Source organism: Cnephaeus nilssonii (genome assembly GCF_951640355.1).
Source record: "Cnephaeus nilssonii genome assembly, chromosome: 19".
Classification (NCBI taxonomy): domain Eukaryota; kingdom Metazoa; phylum Chordata; class Mammalia; order Chiroptera; family Vespertilionidae; genus Cnephaeus; species Cnephaeus nilssonii.
The window spans coordinates 22,336,820-22,354,408 of record NC_137090.1 but is presented as its reverse complement, the minus strand read 5'-3'; the positions used below and the strand labels follow the sequence as shown (position 1 = coordinate 22,354,408).

The 17,589-nt window shown below is 39.3% G+C and overlaps 2 protein-coding genes across 12 annotated transcripts in view; one reads left to right on the top strand and one right to left on the bottom strand.

The window, feature by feature from the left end:
- The first annotated feature begins 390 nt into the window (after positions 1–390).
- Positions 391–17,589, top strand: part of BCAS3 (BCAS3 microtubule associated cell migration factor) — a 479,435-nt gene continuing 462,236 nt past the window's right edge. For 5 of the 11 annotated variants that reach the window (XM_079796989.1, XM_079796987.1, XM_079796982.1 and 2 more), the window contains exons 1-4: positions 731–801; positions 2,313–2,400; positions 5,862–5,916; positions 12,241–12,316. In XM_079796989.1, the coding sequence (XP_079653115.1) occupies positions 2,330–2,400; positions 5,862–5,916; positions 12,241–12,316 (202 nt within the window). In that variant the 5' untranslated portion in view covers positions 731–801; positions 2,313–2,329. Of the gene's footprint in view, positions 411–730; positions 863–2,312; positions 2,401–5,861; positions 5,917–12,240; positions 12,317–17,589 lie in introns of those variants that run through there. The other 6 variants (XM_079796983.1, XM_079796991.1, XM_079796985.1 and 3 more) reach the window with 2 other exon arrangements.
- On the bottom strand, positions 13,191–13,794 carry LOC307115644 (calmodulin-alpha). Its single transcript, XM_079798948.1, has one exon. It carries the CDS (start codon positions 13,744–13,746, stop codon positions 13,297–13,299), a length of 450 nt encoding a protein of 149 aa, XP_079655074.1. The 5' UTR covers positions 13,747–13,794; the 3' UTR covers positions 13,191–13,296.

Sequence of the window (17,589 nt, the reverse complement as noted above, 5' to 3'; positions counted from 1 at the left end):
AATAAATGCTATAATTATTATTCATTATTATATAGAAACGTAACTAACGAAACAACACCGGCGAGATTTTGATATCTTCCTTACGGGAGGCAGAAGGAGGGAAGGGAGGAGTCAGGTGTGGTCCATAAACCTAGATTAAATTGAGGAGATTACTTGCCGCGTCCCTCCTTGAGATCAACACCTCCTTAGCTCCAGGGCTGCCCACCACCCTCTACTAACCTAGCTTCCCGGAAGGTAAACACATCCACAAGGGCGGGGCAGAAGGCGGGTTCGGAATGGATGAGTGGCCAACCACAAGTGATTGGCAGCTGCCATGTCCACGTGCTTTGAGCTTCTAACCAGCTGTCGCGAGAATTCTATGTAAACAGACCAGGGTCCGGGTCCTCGGATTCCCAGCCTGAGACGCTCAGGTGAGGTGCACAGGAGTCTGGGGCGTGATGCTTTCTGACAAACCCACGAAGGTGCTGTCTGCAACGGAAAACACACATGTCCGTAATTCCTCCGGCCGGCGTTCGCAACCGAACCTGACACCTTGGTTTTACCCGAATTTACATACTGTTTTGTTTTTCCTCTCGCCCCAGCGGATTGGGTCGTTTCAGGAGGCGGGTCCGCCTCTTTTCTACTTGCTGGTTGGCGAAGCTGACCTCTAAGGGCGGCGCCCGGCCGTAGTCAGCTTGCTTCTGGGATTGGCTAGAAAGGCAGTTCCGCTGAGGCGTGGTAGGAAGTGGTGGCCGTCAATCACGAGGGGACTCCAAACAGTGAGGCTGGAGCTGGAGAACAGCGTTTACCGGCGGGCGGCCGGTGAGAGGGCTGGCGGGGCTGTGTCTTTGGGGAGGCTTGGCGAGGACGAGGGGCCAGCCGCGTGAGTGGAGAGGGCTTGACTGGCAGGAATTCGGCGAGGGGAAGCGGTGGAGATTGGAGGGGGAGGGGAGGGAGGGAGGGCAAGGGGCCAGAGGGCGGCCGGGGGGCAGCTGCGGCACGGCGTTGGAGGTTAAGTGGGCAGCCCTGTGCGAGTGTCTTTCAGGAGAGTGGGGCCTGAGGAACTGGCCATGGTCGTCTTCAGGAGACAGGGCCCTCATAGGACAGTTCTTGGGAGGCTGTGTTTGGAAATAAAGGGTGGTGTGGGAATGAGAGGGCTGAGGGGCTGGAGGTGAAGATCCCCATTGAGGAAGGGGTACCTGGGCTGGTGGGGGCAAAGGGTGTTTTGGTTGTAGCATATGGGACTCATCAGTTTCAAAGTTGTCAAATAAGGTGGTAGAATGCTCCCTACTTAGAAGTGAGGGTTGTAGGGGCTTTTCAAAATTAGTTCCAGGCTGTGGGCTCTCCTGAGCCCTGTAAGAGATGTTTAATGTTGCTGTCAGTTCTCCTTTAAACCTTAACCAAATACACTCCATGCTCTTAAAACCTCCCCAATGATTCAGATGCTTATTAGGGATGAGGAATCAGTGATGTGAGGGGAAAGGATAAGGGGGAAAGGATAAGGGGCTTCTAATGTCTTTTTAACTTATTTAGACTGGTGATTAGGTTCCAATAGCAGGGGGTTAATACAACTGTTTTTAAAAGTCTTGCTAATTATGACCATGCAGTCTTTTTTTTTCATCTTTATTTATATATATCGATTTCAGAGAGCAAGGGAGAGGAAGAGAGATAGCAATATTAATGATGAAAGAGAACCATCTACCGGTTGCCTCCTGCACGCCCCCTACTGGGGCTGGAGCTCGCAACCCGGACATGTGCCCTGATCGGAAATCGAACTGTGACCTCCTGGTTTGGCGCTCAACCATTGGTCGGGCCATGCAGACTTTTTTTAAAAGATATAATTGACATATAATATTATATTAGTTTTAAGTGTACAGCATAATGATTTGGTATTTGTATATATTGAAAACAATCGCCACAGTAAGTCTAGTTAAGATCCATTACCACAGTTACAATATGCTTTCTTACAGATTACAACAGTCTTAGTTGGATGGTATTACCCTACTATTCCATTTGGTCTTGAAATATTGTACCCTGTGTATTTTAACTATCTCAACATAAAATTGCAGTACATTTTTAAATTTTGGCTTACATAGGTAGCACATTGGTTTTTATAAAGTGATCCTGCACTAGACTTCCCATCCATGATCTGGTTCTCTTCCTCTTCTAGTTTATCTTAACAGTAGATCAAAGGGTCCAGCAAGAGTCTTAGCTAGTTTTATGGGTCTGAGGTTTGGTTCAAATAAAAAAAAAAATCTCAGTAATTAACCATAAACCTTTCTCCCTACTCCCAACAATAATGATTTTTTTCTATTTTTTTGTTCTGGAAACAGGTTTTGTGAATGAAGCTATGGCTACAGATTCCCCGAGAAGACCCAGTCGTTGTACTGGTGGAGTTGTGGTTCGCCCTCAGGCTGCCACGTAAGCAAATTTCAGAATAAGCCTGATAGCTGAAGAAAGATTATTCAGAATAGTGATTTAACACTCAGGTTTCCTTTTTGAACAATGATTACTTTGTAGAATCTATTTAATTTTGGCTTTGTAGGATGCTAAATATCATTGCCAAGGCCAAAAAAAGGGAATAATTGGAGGGTCAAGTTGATGAATTCAGCACATTTATTTACACAGTACATGAAAAGCACTATGCTAAATCTTAAAGAGTAATGTTTTTTCATACTCTAGGTTTAACAATTAGTGGGTTATTAAACAATTTATTGGATCAGGACTATTATTCAAAAAAGAAATAGAATTAATAGAAAATAGGGTTGAGAGTATTGTTTTATGGCACACACAGAGTTATATCTATTTTACTAGATTGTGATGTAAAATGTATTTCTTTACACTAAGATCTCAGTCAGAAAGTTTCAAAGTCAATGTCATAAAGAGTACATGTCTATATATTTTTTTATTTTTGTTGTTAATCCTCACCTGAGTATATTTTCCCATTGATTTTTAGAGAGAGTAGAAGGGAGGGGAAGAGACAGAGAAAGAAACATCGATGTGAGAGAGACACATTGATAGTTGCCTCTCACACATTGCCCCAACCAGGGCCAGGGACCTAGCCTGAAACAGAGGTACATTCCCTTGACTCGAGACCCTTCAGTCTGGGAGCCTATGCTTTATCCATTAATCCAAACTTGCTGGGGCTGCATTTCTCTATTTTAAGCCTTCTTTGACAAAGCATATGGATACTTACTTTAAAAAAAAAAATCCTTATTTTTATTGATTTTTTTTTAGAAAGTGGAAAGGAGAGAGGAAGAGAGATACAGATAGAGAGAGAGAGAACCATCGATCAGTTGCCTCCCATATTTGCCCTGACCAGGATTGGAACCCTCAACCTATGTATGTGCCCTGGCTGGGAATTGAACCCCAAACCTTTTTTAAAATTTATTATTATTTTTTTATTGTCTAAAGTTTTACATATGTCTCCTTTTGCCCCAATTGACACCCGCCCCCCAGCCATTCCCACCCCAGGCAAGCCTTCACCACCCCAGTGTCTGTGTCCATTGGTTATGCTAATATGCATGCATACAAGTCCTTTGGTTGTTCTCTAAACGCCCCCTCCTACCATTTGTCTCTGGATCTATTCATGTTCATTAAAGAACCCCAAACCTTTTTGGTGTACAGTATGATGCTCCAGCCAACTGAGCCACCCAGCCAGGGCTATTATGTATACTTTCTAGGAGCATATAATCTAATGTAGTTTTAAGATATGTATGCTTGAGCCGGCTGGTGATCCTGGTTTGATTTCCCAACAGGGGGCATGACGGGGTTGCAGGCTCAGTCCCCAGTAGTGGGCACACAGGAGGCAGCTGATCCATGATTCTCTCTCATCATTGATGTTTCTATCTCTTTCCCTCTACCTTCCTCTCTCTGAAATCATTAAAAACATATTTAAAAAAGGAAAAGATATGTATGTTTGCAATCACTATAATCAATAAAAAAGATGCTAGCAAAGTAGCATGAGAATTTAGAGTATTTTTGTGTGAATATTTTAGTATTTTAGATTTGAAAAGTACACATTTATAGTGTACTTCGAAGGCTGAATAGTTAGAATCAAGGGTACATTTTAGGCAAAGGTAATTGATTGAGAAGATGTGGGTAAGGTAAGCTATTTTCATGAAAGAAGCAGAAAAGTTGACTTACTATATGAAATAGGTTGAGGTGGACAATTAAGACCTTTCAATACCTGGCTAAGGAGTTGAAACTTTTCTGCTTTTTTTTTTAAAAAACATATTTTTATTGATTTCAGGAAGGGATAGGGAGAGAGAGATAGAAACATAAATGATGAGAATCATCAATTGGCTGCCTTCTGCATGCTGCCACCAGTGCATATGCCCTGACCAGGAATTGAACTGTGACCTCCTAGTTCTGCTTTTTAAAATGTTCATAAGGCAATTGTAACATTTTGGATTATTTCCCTTGGGAAGTTTAGCATCTTACATAAAGAGTGCCTTCTCAGAATAACAAAAGTATATGGGTAATATGATATTTTACCACAAAACTTCCTTTTTTCTCCTACATTTCCCAAGGCTATATGTCTTTGTTAACTATGGACAGTGGCAATAAGCATGTTATTAGCTATAAGTTAGGTACTATTTCACTCTTCATTTTACAGGTGAAGAGACCAGAGCAGAGAGAAATTAAGTAAATTGTTCTTTGGTAACAGCCAAGAAGGGGAACCTGGATCAAATCCAGGCAGTTTGTCTTTGCTGCCTCACCATATTCAACATTTATTGCTTTTTATAATGCAATACATAATTTTTGTGGTTTAAAAAAATACCTCCATTCAGTATTCTTTTAACAATGCTTGAGCATCAACTCCATGCCTAAGTACTGGCTTACAGATTCTGAAGGTATAAGGTAAATATGAGAGATGGATTCCTTTCTGTAATAAGAGTTTACATTCTAGTGGGGGAAACAGTGAATAAGTAAAGTCATTACAGGCTCTGATCAATGCAGTGTGCTATGATAGAATGACAATGGGGAGTATGACTTAAGTCTATCAGGGAAGGCTTCTCTGAGGAGGGAACAGTTTAGGTGGAGATCTGAAAGGGAAGGCTGAGAGTATGGGAAGGACTTTAGGTAGAAAGCTAGTGTAAAGGTCTTGATTAAAAGAAGAGCTTGGTGTAATCTAGGAATTGAAGTTGCATATGACTGAAGTAAAGCAAATTAAGGGAGTGGCAGAAAAATGAGTTTGGAGAGAGAGGCCTAATCACATGTTTTGGGGTTTTGGGGTTTTGGGGCTTAATTAGTTCTGCAGGTATATAAGGTATATTTTAAAACAGGATTTAGGATCTCATTATTTCCCTAAATGTAATTTTTCACATCTCTCTGGAATGAATTTGATTTGGTATTTTGAAGAATTTTTTTCTCTACTTCCTGACTTCCCATTTAAAATATTTTAGTGTCCTTGAGCGTTTTTGTATACGGCAAAAGTTACCTGTAGAAAAAGTACAGATTCATTTTTCTCTATGCATATAAGGGACTAGGTTCATAACCAATTTAAAGTGAAGGTCACTATATACTGAGTCATCAGCAACAGGTTTTCTTGGTCTACTGGTAATTAGGGCAGTCTGCTCTGACTCAGGAGGAAGGTTCTGCTTTAGCCAAGTCTTCTGTCATCACTCCTTCAAGTATGAGTTAGAAGTTCTCTATATCAAGTTAAGATAGCATGACTTTTCAGAAGAGATGTTTAGAATTGTTAAGATCTCATTTGCATTTAATAACATTCAGTGAAAGAAAGCTTAGCAGAATTATCAGGTAATGTGAGTTAGGCTTTTAAAAAAAATATTGAGTGACTTTCTAAGGGCTTAGGAAGAACTTTTCCGTATTTGTCTTAAGCTGTCATGATAAATTTGATCTAATTCTCCTCTTTGCAGGGAGCAGTCCTACATGGAAAGTGTGGTGACTTTCCTACAGGATGTTGTGCCACAGGTAAGTGTCTGAGGTTTCCGAAACAGTAGGTTTTACCTTTGTCCAGGGAGCCTCTTAAATGTACTGTTTCCTAAACTTGATACTGGTATCACCAACTTCAAAAAGACTTGATGTTTTAGTATCCTGAATATTGGTAGGGAGGAACTATACTTGTTATTAGATGTACCTGAGTTTTGTGCTGACTGTGGCACCATTATTATTCCTCAGAACGTGCTCTCCTAGGAGGACTCAAGGTGAGATGGTAGTTGAGAGAAGGGACTTGGGACCCTCTAGTTGGGTTCTGTTTCCACCGTCTTCCCCTTGTCCTGGTTAAATGATGCCTGACTGAAGTGAGACAAGCAATACATGCTTTACATTTCCTTAACTAGGTATTATGTTAACTAAATCCTGTATACTGAGCACAAATCTATGTCTCTTTCATATTGAGCAGTATTTTTATGCTACACAGAGTATGCCCTGTTACTTTAGCCTGTGAGAAAGGAAGCTCCTTACCGCTCCCTCGATGTCCCTGTGCGATGAAGAATGAGAGCTGCCCTCCTGGGATCATCCCTAGGGCACTGATGCCCAGACTTAACCTAAGGATCACTTGGCACGCTTACTGAAAAGAGTAATTCCCAGGCCCCTCTCCCAGAGCGTTTGACTGAGTGGCATTGAGGTGGCATCTAGTAATTCGTGTCTGTAGTAAGAATCTCAGGCGATTCGTGTGAAACATTACCTTTGGGAAGCAATGTTTAGTGGAACTACTGAAGGGGAAGGTTTCTGCTTTCTCCTTGTGGTGCCAGTATTCCCCGACTGCTACAGCATCTGTAATTGCCCTGTTCAGAAAGGACATTCGGAGATCGGTTTTACCAGACGGTCCTAGAAAACTCTAGACTTCAGATTCCAGTTGTATTAGAGTATTCATCAAATATGAGAAAATACCAAAGAATGTTGGTATTTATTATGTTTAGTCACCTTTAATGAAAATAGGCCACAATGACAAGGTCTGCAGGTCTGCGGGGCATGTAAGGAGAAATACATGCTTTTTTTTTTTTTTCCTTGAAGAACTAGATGAATAAGGGAAGTCAAGTTTTTTGAAACAACCAGAGGTAGTAACAACATATCAAATAGTGTTACACATGTAGTACAGACTGAACATTTAATTACAAAGGGAATGCATACATAGCCAAGAAAGAGTGAAAGGCTTAAGTTCCAAAGGTCATTGGAAACAGCATTAATTGAAATGAATGGAGAGGTTGGGTATTTGATGTTGAAGGAAACTAGTTAGCTGGGCATGGTAGGCAGCAGAGTTCCTGTGGCTGGAGAGCTTCCTGTATTCTTCTGAGAATGCCAGGCTTAGGTCTTCTACAAACTGCTCCTTTCTTGTAAGCCCTGAGCTCTGGCATGTTCCAAGGAAGGGGCATTTCAAAATTTTTGTAGTTTGCCTGCCCTGGAGTGCCTCTTTATCAGATTTTTACAAAGGCAACTTTTGTGCTAATGGAAACCCTGCATAGCAAGCTGTGTTGGTTGGCTGGGGAAGAAAGGCTGTGGTCAGGGGCTTTGAGGGAGACTTTTCTAGGGAAACAAGAAAAGTGTGAGTAATAGATTGAAAATAGGCTGCTAAAACTGATAGGGTAAAAATGCTGGAAGATAGATGATTAATTTAGTTTTTATGAACATTATACATTAGAAAGGGGTTAATCTATGCAGTTGACTGAAGATTTGGATCAGAGTAGTAACTGTGGAAGTAAAGTCATAGTCATTGATTTAAGAATTAGAATATTCATTCAAGAAATTTATGTTATGTAAGTCATTCTATTTTGGAAAGAAAGCAAAAATTTAGGCAGCAGACATTTTCTTGTCAAGTTGAGGAGGTACTTTATGACCATCCTTAAAACTTCATGGTCTAGTGCGGCAGTTGGCGAACTGTTTCTGTAAAGGGCTGGATAAACTTTCGCAAGTCATATAATCTCTGTAGCAACTACTAGCACTGCTTTTTAAAAAAAATATTTTTATTGATTTCAGAGAGGAAGGGAGAGAGAAAGAGAGAGAGCAACATCAGTGATGAGAGAGAATCATTGATTGATTGCCTCCTGCACACCCCACACTGGGTATCAAGCCCGCAGCCCCCAGCATGTGCCCTGACCGGGAATTGAACCGTGACCTCCTGGTTCATTGGTTGATGCTCAACCACTGAGCCACACTGGCCGGGCATCACTGCTTTTTATGTAAACCAAAGGGCAGGGCTGTATTAAAATAAAACTTTATGAAACAGGTGGAAGGCTAGATTTGGTGACTCATAGTCTCAATGTTTTTAAATGTAAACGTTATTTTTCAGTTATAATTTACATTCATTGTTATTTTATGTGGGTCTCAGGTGTACATCGTAGTCTTTATTGCACATTGAATCCAGAAGCCCCCATTGGTACTTTGTGGTTAGCCACTTGGAAAATGATATTTTTTGCTGATGATATTATGTTCCAACTTCTGTTCTATTCTGGGAATCATCAAATTCATGGAGCTTGGAAATTATTCTTGGGTTCTCTAAATAACCCCCAAAAGGAGAAAAGGTGTTAGAGTGGCATTAGCTTCTTTAGCTATCACAAATAGAGTGAATTCCCATTGTGTTCAAGAGATATCATTGATGACTTATAGAAACCCTTAGCTGTGCCCTTTGATCTAATAATTGTACTTTTGAAAAGTTGTTAAAAATAATTAAAAAATATTTTATTGATTTTTACAGAGAGGAATGGAGAGGGATAGAGAGTTAAAAAAATGGGTGAGAGAGAAACACCGATCAGGTGCCTCCTGCACAACCCCTACTGGGGATCAAGCCTGCAACCAAGGTACATGCCCTTGACCGGAATCGAACCCAGGACCCTTCAGTCCACAGGCCAATGCTCTAACCACTGAGCAAAACTGGTTAGGGCTAAAAATAATTTTAACAAAGAAAAAAAGTTAAAGCTCAAGTCTTCTCATTTAAGTCTTTTTGAAAATTTCACATTTTCAGGGTAAAAATGTGTGGTCAGCCCAAGTGTTAATAGCAGTAAAGTAAATTATATGAAATTATATATGTTTTTCCTATAGAATGATTTGCTGTTATTAAACATTATACTTTTGACAGCACACAATGGTATTTTCTCTACAGTAAAAAAAAACATGTCTATAGTGATCTTAGCTGTGTCTTTCAATATTCAACAATAACTTTGTACTTATGAATGTGTAGCTATGTTAGAAACCAGATAAGGAATAAAAGGAGAAATAAACAAATCCTGTCAGTTGTGCAGTTGTGGACTCTAAATTAGAGGTTTAGGGCAGTTGGATTTTGGTTGAAGAAGGAGGGCTAAGCCCTAGCCGGTTTGGCTCAGTGGATAGAGAATTGGCCTGTGGACTGAAGGGTCCTGGGTTTGATTCTGGCCAAGGGCATGCACCTCCATTGCAGGCTCGATCCCAGGCCCGGGTTGGGTCATGTGTGGGAGGCAACCAATTGATGTGTCTTTCTCACATGGATGTTTCTCTCTGTCTCTCCCCCTCCTTTCCACTTTCTCTAAAAAATGGAAAAATATTCTCAGGTGAGGATTAACAACAAAAAAGAAGGGCTAATAGTCAGTTTGGTAGTACGCTAACCACCATTAAGACAGCAAGTGAAAGCTGGATGGGCACTGGGTGCGTCTGTGCATCACTGGGAATGAAATATCTAAACATGGGCAAAGATTATCTTAAGTTGAGAGGCAAAGTGACGTAATGTCATTTACCTTCTTTGTGCAAACCTGCTGGAAGGCACACAAGAAGCAATACTCAGATGCTTCCGTTAGTTTCACAGAATTTTCTCAGGAATGCTTGTAAAGAATACCATGTCTGGCCCTGACCGGTTTGGCTCAGTGGATAGAGCATCGGCCTGGGGACTGAAGGGTCCCGGGTTCGATTCCAGTCGAAGGCGTGTACCTTGGTTGCAGGCACATCCCCAGAAGGAGGTTCACAGGAGGCAGCTGATCGATGTTTCTCTCTCATCGATGTTTCTAACTCCATCCCTCTCCGTTCTTCTCTGTAAAAAATCAATAAAATATATTAAGAAAAAAAAGAATACCATGTCTGGGAAGGAGAGAGGAAAACCTGAAGACGTAACAAAAGTATACAAGCCTTTCTATGAAAATCTTATTTCTCCCTGAGGAGGAAAACAGAAGTTCTGGAATCCCCATATACTGAAAGGCTTCTTTCATCCTTGTTTTGTTCTGCATATCACCCAGAAGTTAAAGGACAACATCTTTAGATGTTGCAAAGGAATCGGGAGAATGTTGAGTAATGCTGCAGGTGATAAGCAGCTTGATAATAATTCTGCTAAACTGAAGGAAATGTTGATAAAATGTTACTCCTTTACCAGACTGAAGAAGAGCCTGAGATAGGAAAAAAGAAGTCCTAACTGTAATGTGTCTTAGATTGGATCCTGGAGCAGAGAAAGGACATTAGTGGAAAAACTGGTGAAATCCCATGAGATCTGAGGCTTAATTAGTAGTAATGCATCAATTAGCTTCAGAGTTTTGACGAACGTACCATGGTAAGGTAAAATTTAGTTAAATTAGGTAGTTCACATTAGAGGAATCTGGCTAAGGTGTATATGAGAACTTTCTGTACTGTTTAGTAATCTAAAATTATTTAAAAATAAAAAAATTATTTTTAAAAAATAGTTTTCAAAGATGATAAGGGCAAGACCAAGGAGGTAGAGGAGAAGATAAGGATGAGAAGATAACTGGTGATAAGGATGAGATGGTTGAAGATAAAGTAGATTATAGTGTGGGTTTTTCTCATTTCCAAAGAAATTAACTGCACTATTCACAGCTCACTTTTTTTTAAAAGACAATTGAAATGAATTTTTGTGTGTATAGTAAACTTACAATTAAAGTAACTGACTTTTAATAGCATTTTCAGTGTCCTTTACCTTTGTATGGTAAGTATAGGCACTTTAAATTGGTATGGAAATTTAAAGCAGGTCATATATAGCACAAATTATGTGGTAGTTTTTGTATGCTTTTGATATACCATATTAAATAATAATTCTCTGAACTGAGAACCACTATAATTGAAAATGTTGCAGCTCTTTTGTTGACATTCTAAATATTTGTAAATTCACACAATAAAAACACTTGCTTAATGGAGAGATGACTCCCTTTGACTACTGATGAGAACCCTTGACACTTTTCCTATGACTTCAGGGCAGTTTATGTTTATCTTTGTGACCCTTGCAGGCTTGTAGAAACTAGCTAATAGGTTAAGTGTAGAGGCCAGATCAGAGACTGAAAAAGTAATACTTTTTTTCCACCCCTAACACTGCCCTCCAACTGGAGGCATGAAGAAAGTAATACTCCTTTTTGTGTGTATGACTACAAACAAGTGAATTTATTTTTGTGTTTTTGTGCTGTATTTTTAAGCCTATAAGAGAAAAGCAAATAAAGCTTTTAATTGTTGTATGCTTTAGGAAAATGAGGTAATATGTATGTACTATCCTATCATTCTATTTATAATATCAAGGAGTACATTTAAAAAATTTCATTTTTCAATTACAGATGATGGTCAGTATTATTTTATATTAGTTCCAGGTGTATATATTAGTAGTTAGACAATTATATAATGTAAGAAGTGATGTCCCTGATAATTCTAGTACATACATAGTTATTACAGTATTATTGAATATATTTCCTATGCTGTAAGAAAGTAATACGCTTGAAAATTTTGGGTAGAGTGTAAATTGCCTGATCATAAATACATGGGAACTAAATAGATACCTGAGGTAGTTTTATTTTTTTAAGACTTCTTATTTGTTGGCTAATATAGGAAATGACTTAGTTTTTTGAGCGCCTTTAAATTATAGTAATGCTTTCCAATATACTATGTTTATTATATTTTAGGTTTCTGCAATTCTTTTCAAAAAAACTTGTTTAAATCCTCACTTAGGGACATGATTTTTATTGATTTTTTAGAAAGAGAGGGAGGAAGGGAGAGAGAGAAACAACAATGTGAGAGAGAAACATTGATTGGTTGCCTCCCATACATGTCCTGACTGGGGAATGAACCCACAACCATTTGGTGTAATGGAACAATGCTTCAACTAACTGGTCAGGGCTTCTGCAGTATTTTAGTAGCTTAAAAACCCTCTTTTGACCAAGGTTTTCAGACTCCTGGATAACTTTCTTTGGGAGTACAAATATTACAAAATGTGCTGTTTCTAAGATGTAGGATTGGTGAAATTGTAAAGGGATAGTGTTGGCTTTAAGTTACTCTTTGTTTTGAACATCAGTAATATTAGAGCTGTAAAATACTTTTATTCAAACATTTCTGTTTACTATGCAGGCTTACAGTGGAACACCTCTAACAGAAGAAAAGGAGAAAATAGTCTGGGTCAGATTTGAAAATGCAGATTTAAATGGTATGGTTTTAACTTTTTGGGGCTTATGCATTCAATGTTTGCTTCAGGTTGACCTGATTCTTGAGTCAGATTACTTTCTCTTTTAGTAACTTTTTAGTTTTCAAAATAAATTTGTGTTTAATTAATTAATTATTTTTTGGGGGGTAAAAATTTTTTTTTTATTGGAAAACAAATGTACAACTTGGAATGGATTTGAGGCAAATTGTGCCCATAAGCAGATTTTCTTTAAGTGGCTAAACAAAATTTAAAAAGCAAGTAACAATAAAAGAAAATGTTTCTGGTACAGGACCAGGAGTACAAAAAAAAGTAGTGTATGAGTACCTGGATAATACACCCGTTTTGCAATAGTACAACTTTTAACTACATATTGTTGACTGTCCATAGTCCACGCAGAGTTACAACTTCAACAACAACATGCTGACAGTTCCTAAAGAAAACTACTTAAAAAAAAGGCATAACCAGATGTTCCCTCATTTGACCAACTCCATCTAAGTTTAGATGTGCAGAAGGGCTTAGATGTATCCAGAGTAAGCCACATGCAACATGTTACTTGATCAATTTTCTAAAATAAGGTTTCAGGATATTAACAGTAAGATAAGGGAAGGAAACATGGAGGAATGAAGTCCTAATTACTATACATGCATTTTTTTTTTTTGGAACATATTTTATTGACTTTTTACAGAGAGGAAAGGAGAGGGATAGAGAGTTAGAAACATCGATGAGAGAGAAACATCGATCAGCTGCCTCCTGCACACCCCCTACTGGGGATGTGCCCGCAACCAAGGTACATGCCCTTGACCGGAATCGAACCCGGGACCCTTCAGTCCGCAGGCCGACGCTCTATCCATTGAGCCAAACCGGTTTTGGCCATGCATATTTTTTTTGACAGTAGGGGGAACCTTTTACAGATAAGTTACAAACAAAGAAAAGGCAAACAAACAATTTTGTACAAGAAATTTAGCACATTCTGTACAATATCTTCACTTTGCTGTCATCATTTGTACAAACCCTTCATAGTTTACTTGACCATCACCATCAATATCTGCTTCCCTGATCATTTCATCAACCTCTTCATCTGTTAACTTCTCTCCAAGGTTTGTCATCACATGGCGAAGCTCTGCTGCACTAATATAGCCATCACCATCCTTATCAAACACACAGAATGCTTCTCGGATTTCTTCTTCACTGTCTGTGTCTTTCATTTTTCTTGCCATCATTGTCAGAAATTCTGGGAAGTCGATTGTGCCATTACCATCAGCATCCACTTCATTTATCGTGTCCTGTAACTCTACTTCTGTGGGATCCTGCCCAAGAGACCTCATTACAGTTCCCAATTCCTTTGTTGTTATAGTTCCATCACCATCCTTGTCAAATAGTGAAAAAGCTTCTTTGAATTCTGCAATCTGCTCTTGAGTCATTTGGTCAGCCATGCTGCAAGCGCTACCGGTCTCCGAGACACAAGTACACAACCACTCCGCTCGCTCGCTCCACTCGGACTCAATTTGTGTTTAATTTAAAATAGCATTACCACATTACAGAAACTTCATTAGAACTAATATGATATGTACAAGTCTGAAAGCAATGGTAACATAGGGCCTAGCCTTAAAACTTTAAGTCCAGGTGAGAGGCGGCTGCCCCGGAATGTTTCCCAGGCTACCTTGTCTGTTAGCTGGCTGAGTTGTGGAGGCACTGGTGAGAAATTGAACGGGAGGATGGGAGAGAGGGAAGATTATATTATCTCTCCTCCCTGTCAGTGGCTGCATTTTCTCTGTGGTTTTAGGTTCCTTTGGGCAGTTGTACTGGCAGTCCAGTTTTTACCAGGTGACCTCAGCACCCTGCACTCCTCTGTGTCTTCCTAGGCTAGGGGTAGCAATGACTTCCTGCTGATGCTAATCCAGTAGGCTGCCTCACAGTTCCTTCTCAGCTACCACTACCAGTTGTCTGCATTAAATTCCCAGTTACAAATACGCTGAGTTGTTTTAATTTCCTAATTGGACCTTGATTGATACCATACTCTTGAGTCTTTGTCTCCTCTAGACTTTTAAAATGGTAATGCCTATTTTCCTTTAAAAGCTACTGTCTAGGCCCTGGCCAGTTTGGCTCAGTGGGTAGAGTGTCGAACTGTGGACTGAAGGGTCCTGGGTTCAGTTCCGGTCAGGGGCACATGGCCGAGTTGTGGGCTTGATCAGTGGTTCTTTGTCATCATTGATGTTTCTATCTCTCTCTCCCTTTCCCTTCCTTTCTGAAATCAATAAAGAACATGAAAAAAAAAAAAAAGCTACTGTCCAGGATGAGAGAGGCTAAGTATCGCCTCTGCTAATTGGTTTCTTCTGAATTTTGGATTCTCTATCAGCTGGTTCATTCAAATGACAACTTCTTGGGCCCTCTTTATGGGGAACAAAACATTCATTTGTAGGGGTGATTATTTATGATTTATAAACTTTCCCTACAGTATCTCTTTTTGAAAGCTTACTGTATTTTACATTTTCTTTTTATGGCTCAAATTTCTTTGTTTTTTAGCATAAGTCCTTCCTTTTCCTTCTTTGTTACTAATTATAATGCCGTGTTTGAATTGAACTCTGCTTTGGTGATTGCTTCTGTTTCTTCCAACAGTCCTGGGAGCTCTGCTCTTTTGCTTAAAATTATAAAGTGCTGCCAGGTAGCCCCTTCCCTCCAGCCTGCATCCCCGTTGATACGGTTTATCATGGTTGGGGGTTGGGGAACCAGTCCTGCATCCTCCTAGGTATCTCCATTCCTAATCCATGCTCTAATTTTGGCTGTTGTTAGGTAGAGATGACAACTTTTGGAGGTCATTAGAGAGTAGGACAAGGGCCTTTTGTATCATGATCACTGTTCTGTTTCTCTTTCAGACAGTCTGATTCATGCCTAAGCTTGTTTTCCTTAAGGTACCATACTGAAAAAGAAGTAGCCAAAGAAGTTTCACATCCTGATATTTTTCTATCAAATTCCCTAAAGGTGTGCATATGGTTTGAGACCCAAAGCACACTAGGTTATCCAGCTGTTTCGCTGCAGTATAACCAGAACTGCCAGGTCTCTAATCTGTGAGGGGGAAGCTCGTTGCACTCCATCGCCTTTCTTGACTTGGCATTCTAATATGAAGTCTAGTACTATACTTAGGTACCAGTTTTTATATTCAACAGCCCCTTCTTCAGTTGCAAGTGATTGATTTAATGGAAATAAAAAGATTAATTATGGTAAAATGCACATAAAGTGTATTATTTTAACCATTTTTAAGTGTATGGTTTAGTAGTCTTATGTACAGTAAGTCCTCAGTTAACATTGTTGATAGGTTCTTGGAACTATGGTGAAACGAAGTATAAGGAAACCAGTTTTAACATAGGCTAATTGATATAAACAAGAGTTAATTGCCCGGCTGGCGTGGCTCAGGGGTTGAGCGTTGACCTAGGAACCAGGAGGTCATGGGTTCGATTCCCGGTCAAGGGCACATGCCCGGGTTGCAGGCTCGATCCCCAGTAGGGGGCGTGCAGGAGGCAGCCGGTCCATGATTCTCTCTCATCATGGATGTTTCTCTCTCTCCCTTCCTCTTTTTCTCTCTAAAAATCAATCAATCAAAAAAAAAAAAAGAGTTAATTGCCTACAGTATCTCATCAACATAATAATGAAATGATATTGAATGAAATTTATTAATGGAGGACCTACTGCACATTCACTTTGTTATGCAACTGATCTCTAGAACTTTTCATCTTGTAAAACTGAAATTTTATATCCATTAAACAACAATTTCACATTCTCTCCTTCCCACTAGTCTCTGGCAACCACAGCTCTACTTATGACTCTGAATTTGACTACTCAAGAGCCTCATAAGTGGTGTCATATAGTATTTGTCTTTTTGTGACTGGCTCATTTCACGTAGTATAATGTCCTCAGATTCATTTATGTTGTAGCATGTGTAGGTGTTTTTTTTATTTTTAAGGCTGTGTAATATTCCTTTGTGTGTGTGCACCACATTTTGTTCTTTATTTGTCCTTTGATGTTCCATTTGGGTTGTGTCCCCCTTTAGGCTTTGTGAATAATGCTGCTATGAACATGGGTGTATAGATATTGCTTTGAGTGCCTGCATTCAATTGTTTTTGAGTATATACTCATAAGTGGGATTATTGGTTTATATGGTAATTCTGTTTTTAATTTTTTGAGGTACCACCATACTGTTTTCATAGGAGATGTTTTTTGAAACCTATTCATATAGCTTGTGTCAATGTAAGAAAGATCCAAACCTGTAGAGAATTTGTATAATAGTTTATTTGAGCCTAACTGACAACATATGCTGGGAGCAAGATCTCAGTTGCTCCAGGAAAAGAGTTTTGCAGCTTCTTTAATGCATTTGAAATTAAGGAAGATTACTTGAAGGTGGGAACAAACAAAACAAGGAGTGAATGATAGGATAGTTAATAAGATTATGTGTTATCTTGAGGGTGGTCATCCTTTAGAAGGAGGGCATTTGTGCTTATCTCCATCCAGAGAAATAAAAATAGCACAAGTGACTAACCATAATCTAAATTAAGAGAAAGGAGATTTTGTTCACATAATGACCTCAGGGTTTTTATATGTGGCCTTGGAGCCCTTCTAAACCTAACAACCTGTGATCAAGGTGGTAGCTATAGTAGAAAGATGAATAGATTGTGTATCAAGAGTCCTGAGCCCTAGCTGGTTTGTCTCAGTGGATAGAGCATCGACCTTTGAACTGAAGGGTCCTGGGTTCGATTCCATTCAAGGGCTTGTACCTCAGTTGCAGGCTCGATCCCCATCCCTGGTTGGGGTACATAGGGAAGGCAACCAATCTATGTGTCTCTCTCACATTGATGTTTCTCTCTCTTTGTCTTTCCCCCATCCTTCCACTCTCTAAATATCAATGGAAAAATGTCCTTGGGTGAGGATGAACAGAAAAAAATAAAATAAAATAAAATAAAAAGCATTATTAAAAAAAAAAAAGTCCTGAGATTTCCCTTCAGCTTTGAGTAAATTATACCTAACTTGTTCTTGTCAGTGATAAAATTAAATTGGCTCTGGTTCTGCATATAAAACAGGATTATATATGTGTGTCAGATTAGATGATGTATCTATACCAAAGCACACTGAAAATTAGGAATGACCATTAAGTGTTAGATATAAAGAGAATTAATTATGCCCTAGGAAAATAAGCTTATAATTCTGAATTTTGCTGGAAATAGGATCATGTGCTATTAACTTTATGTCGATGAATTTCTATTAAAAAAATCAGCATTAAGCCTGGC

What these genes read in the sequence shown, in the direction of transcription:
- LOC307115644 (XM_079798948.1), bottom strand. Translation starts at nt 13,746, where the DNA reads ATGGCTGACCAAATGACTCAAGAGCAGATTGCAGAATTCAAAGAAGCT.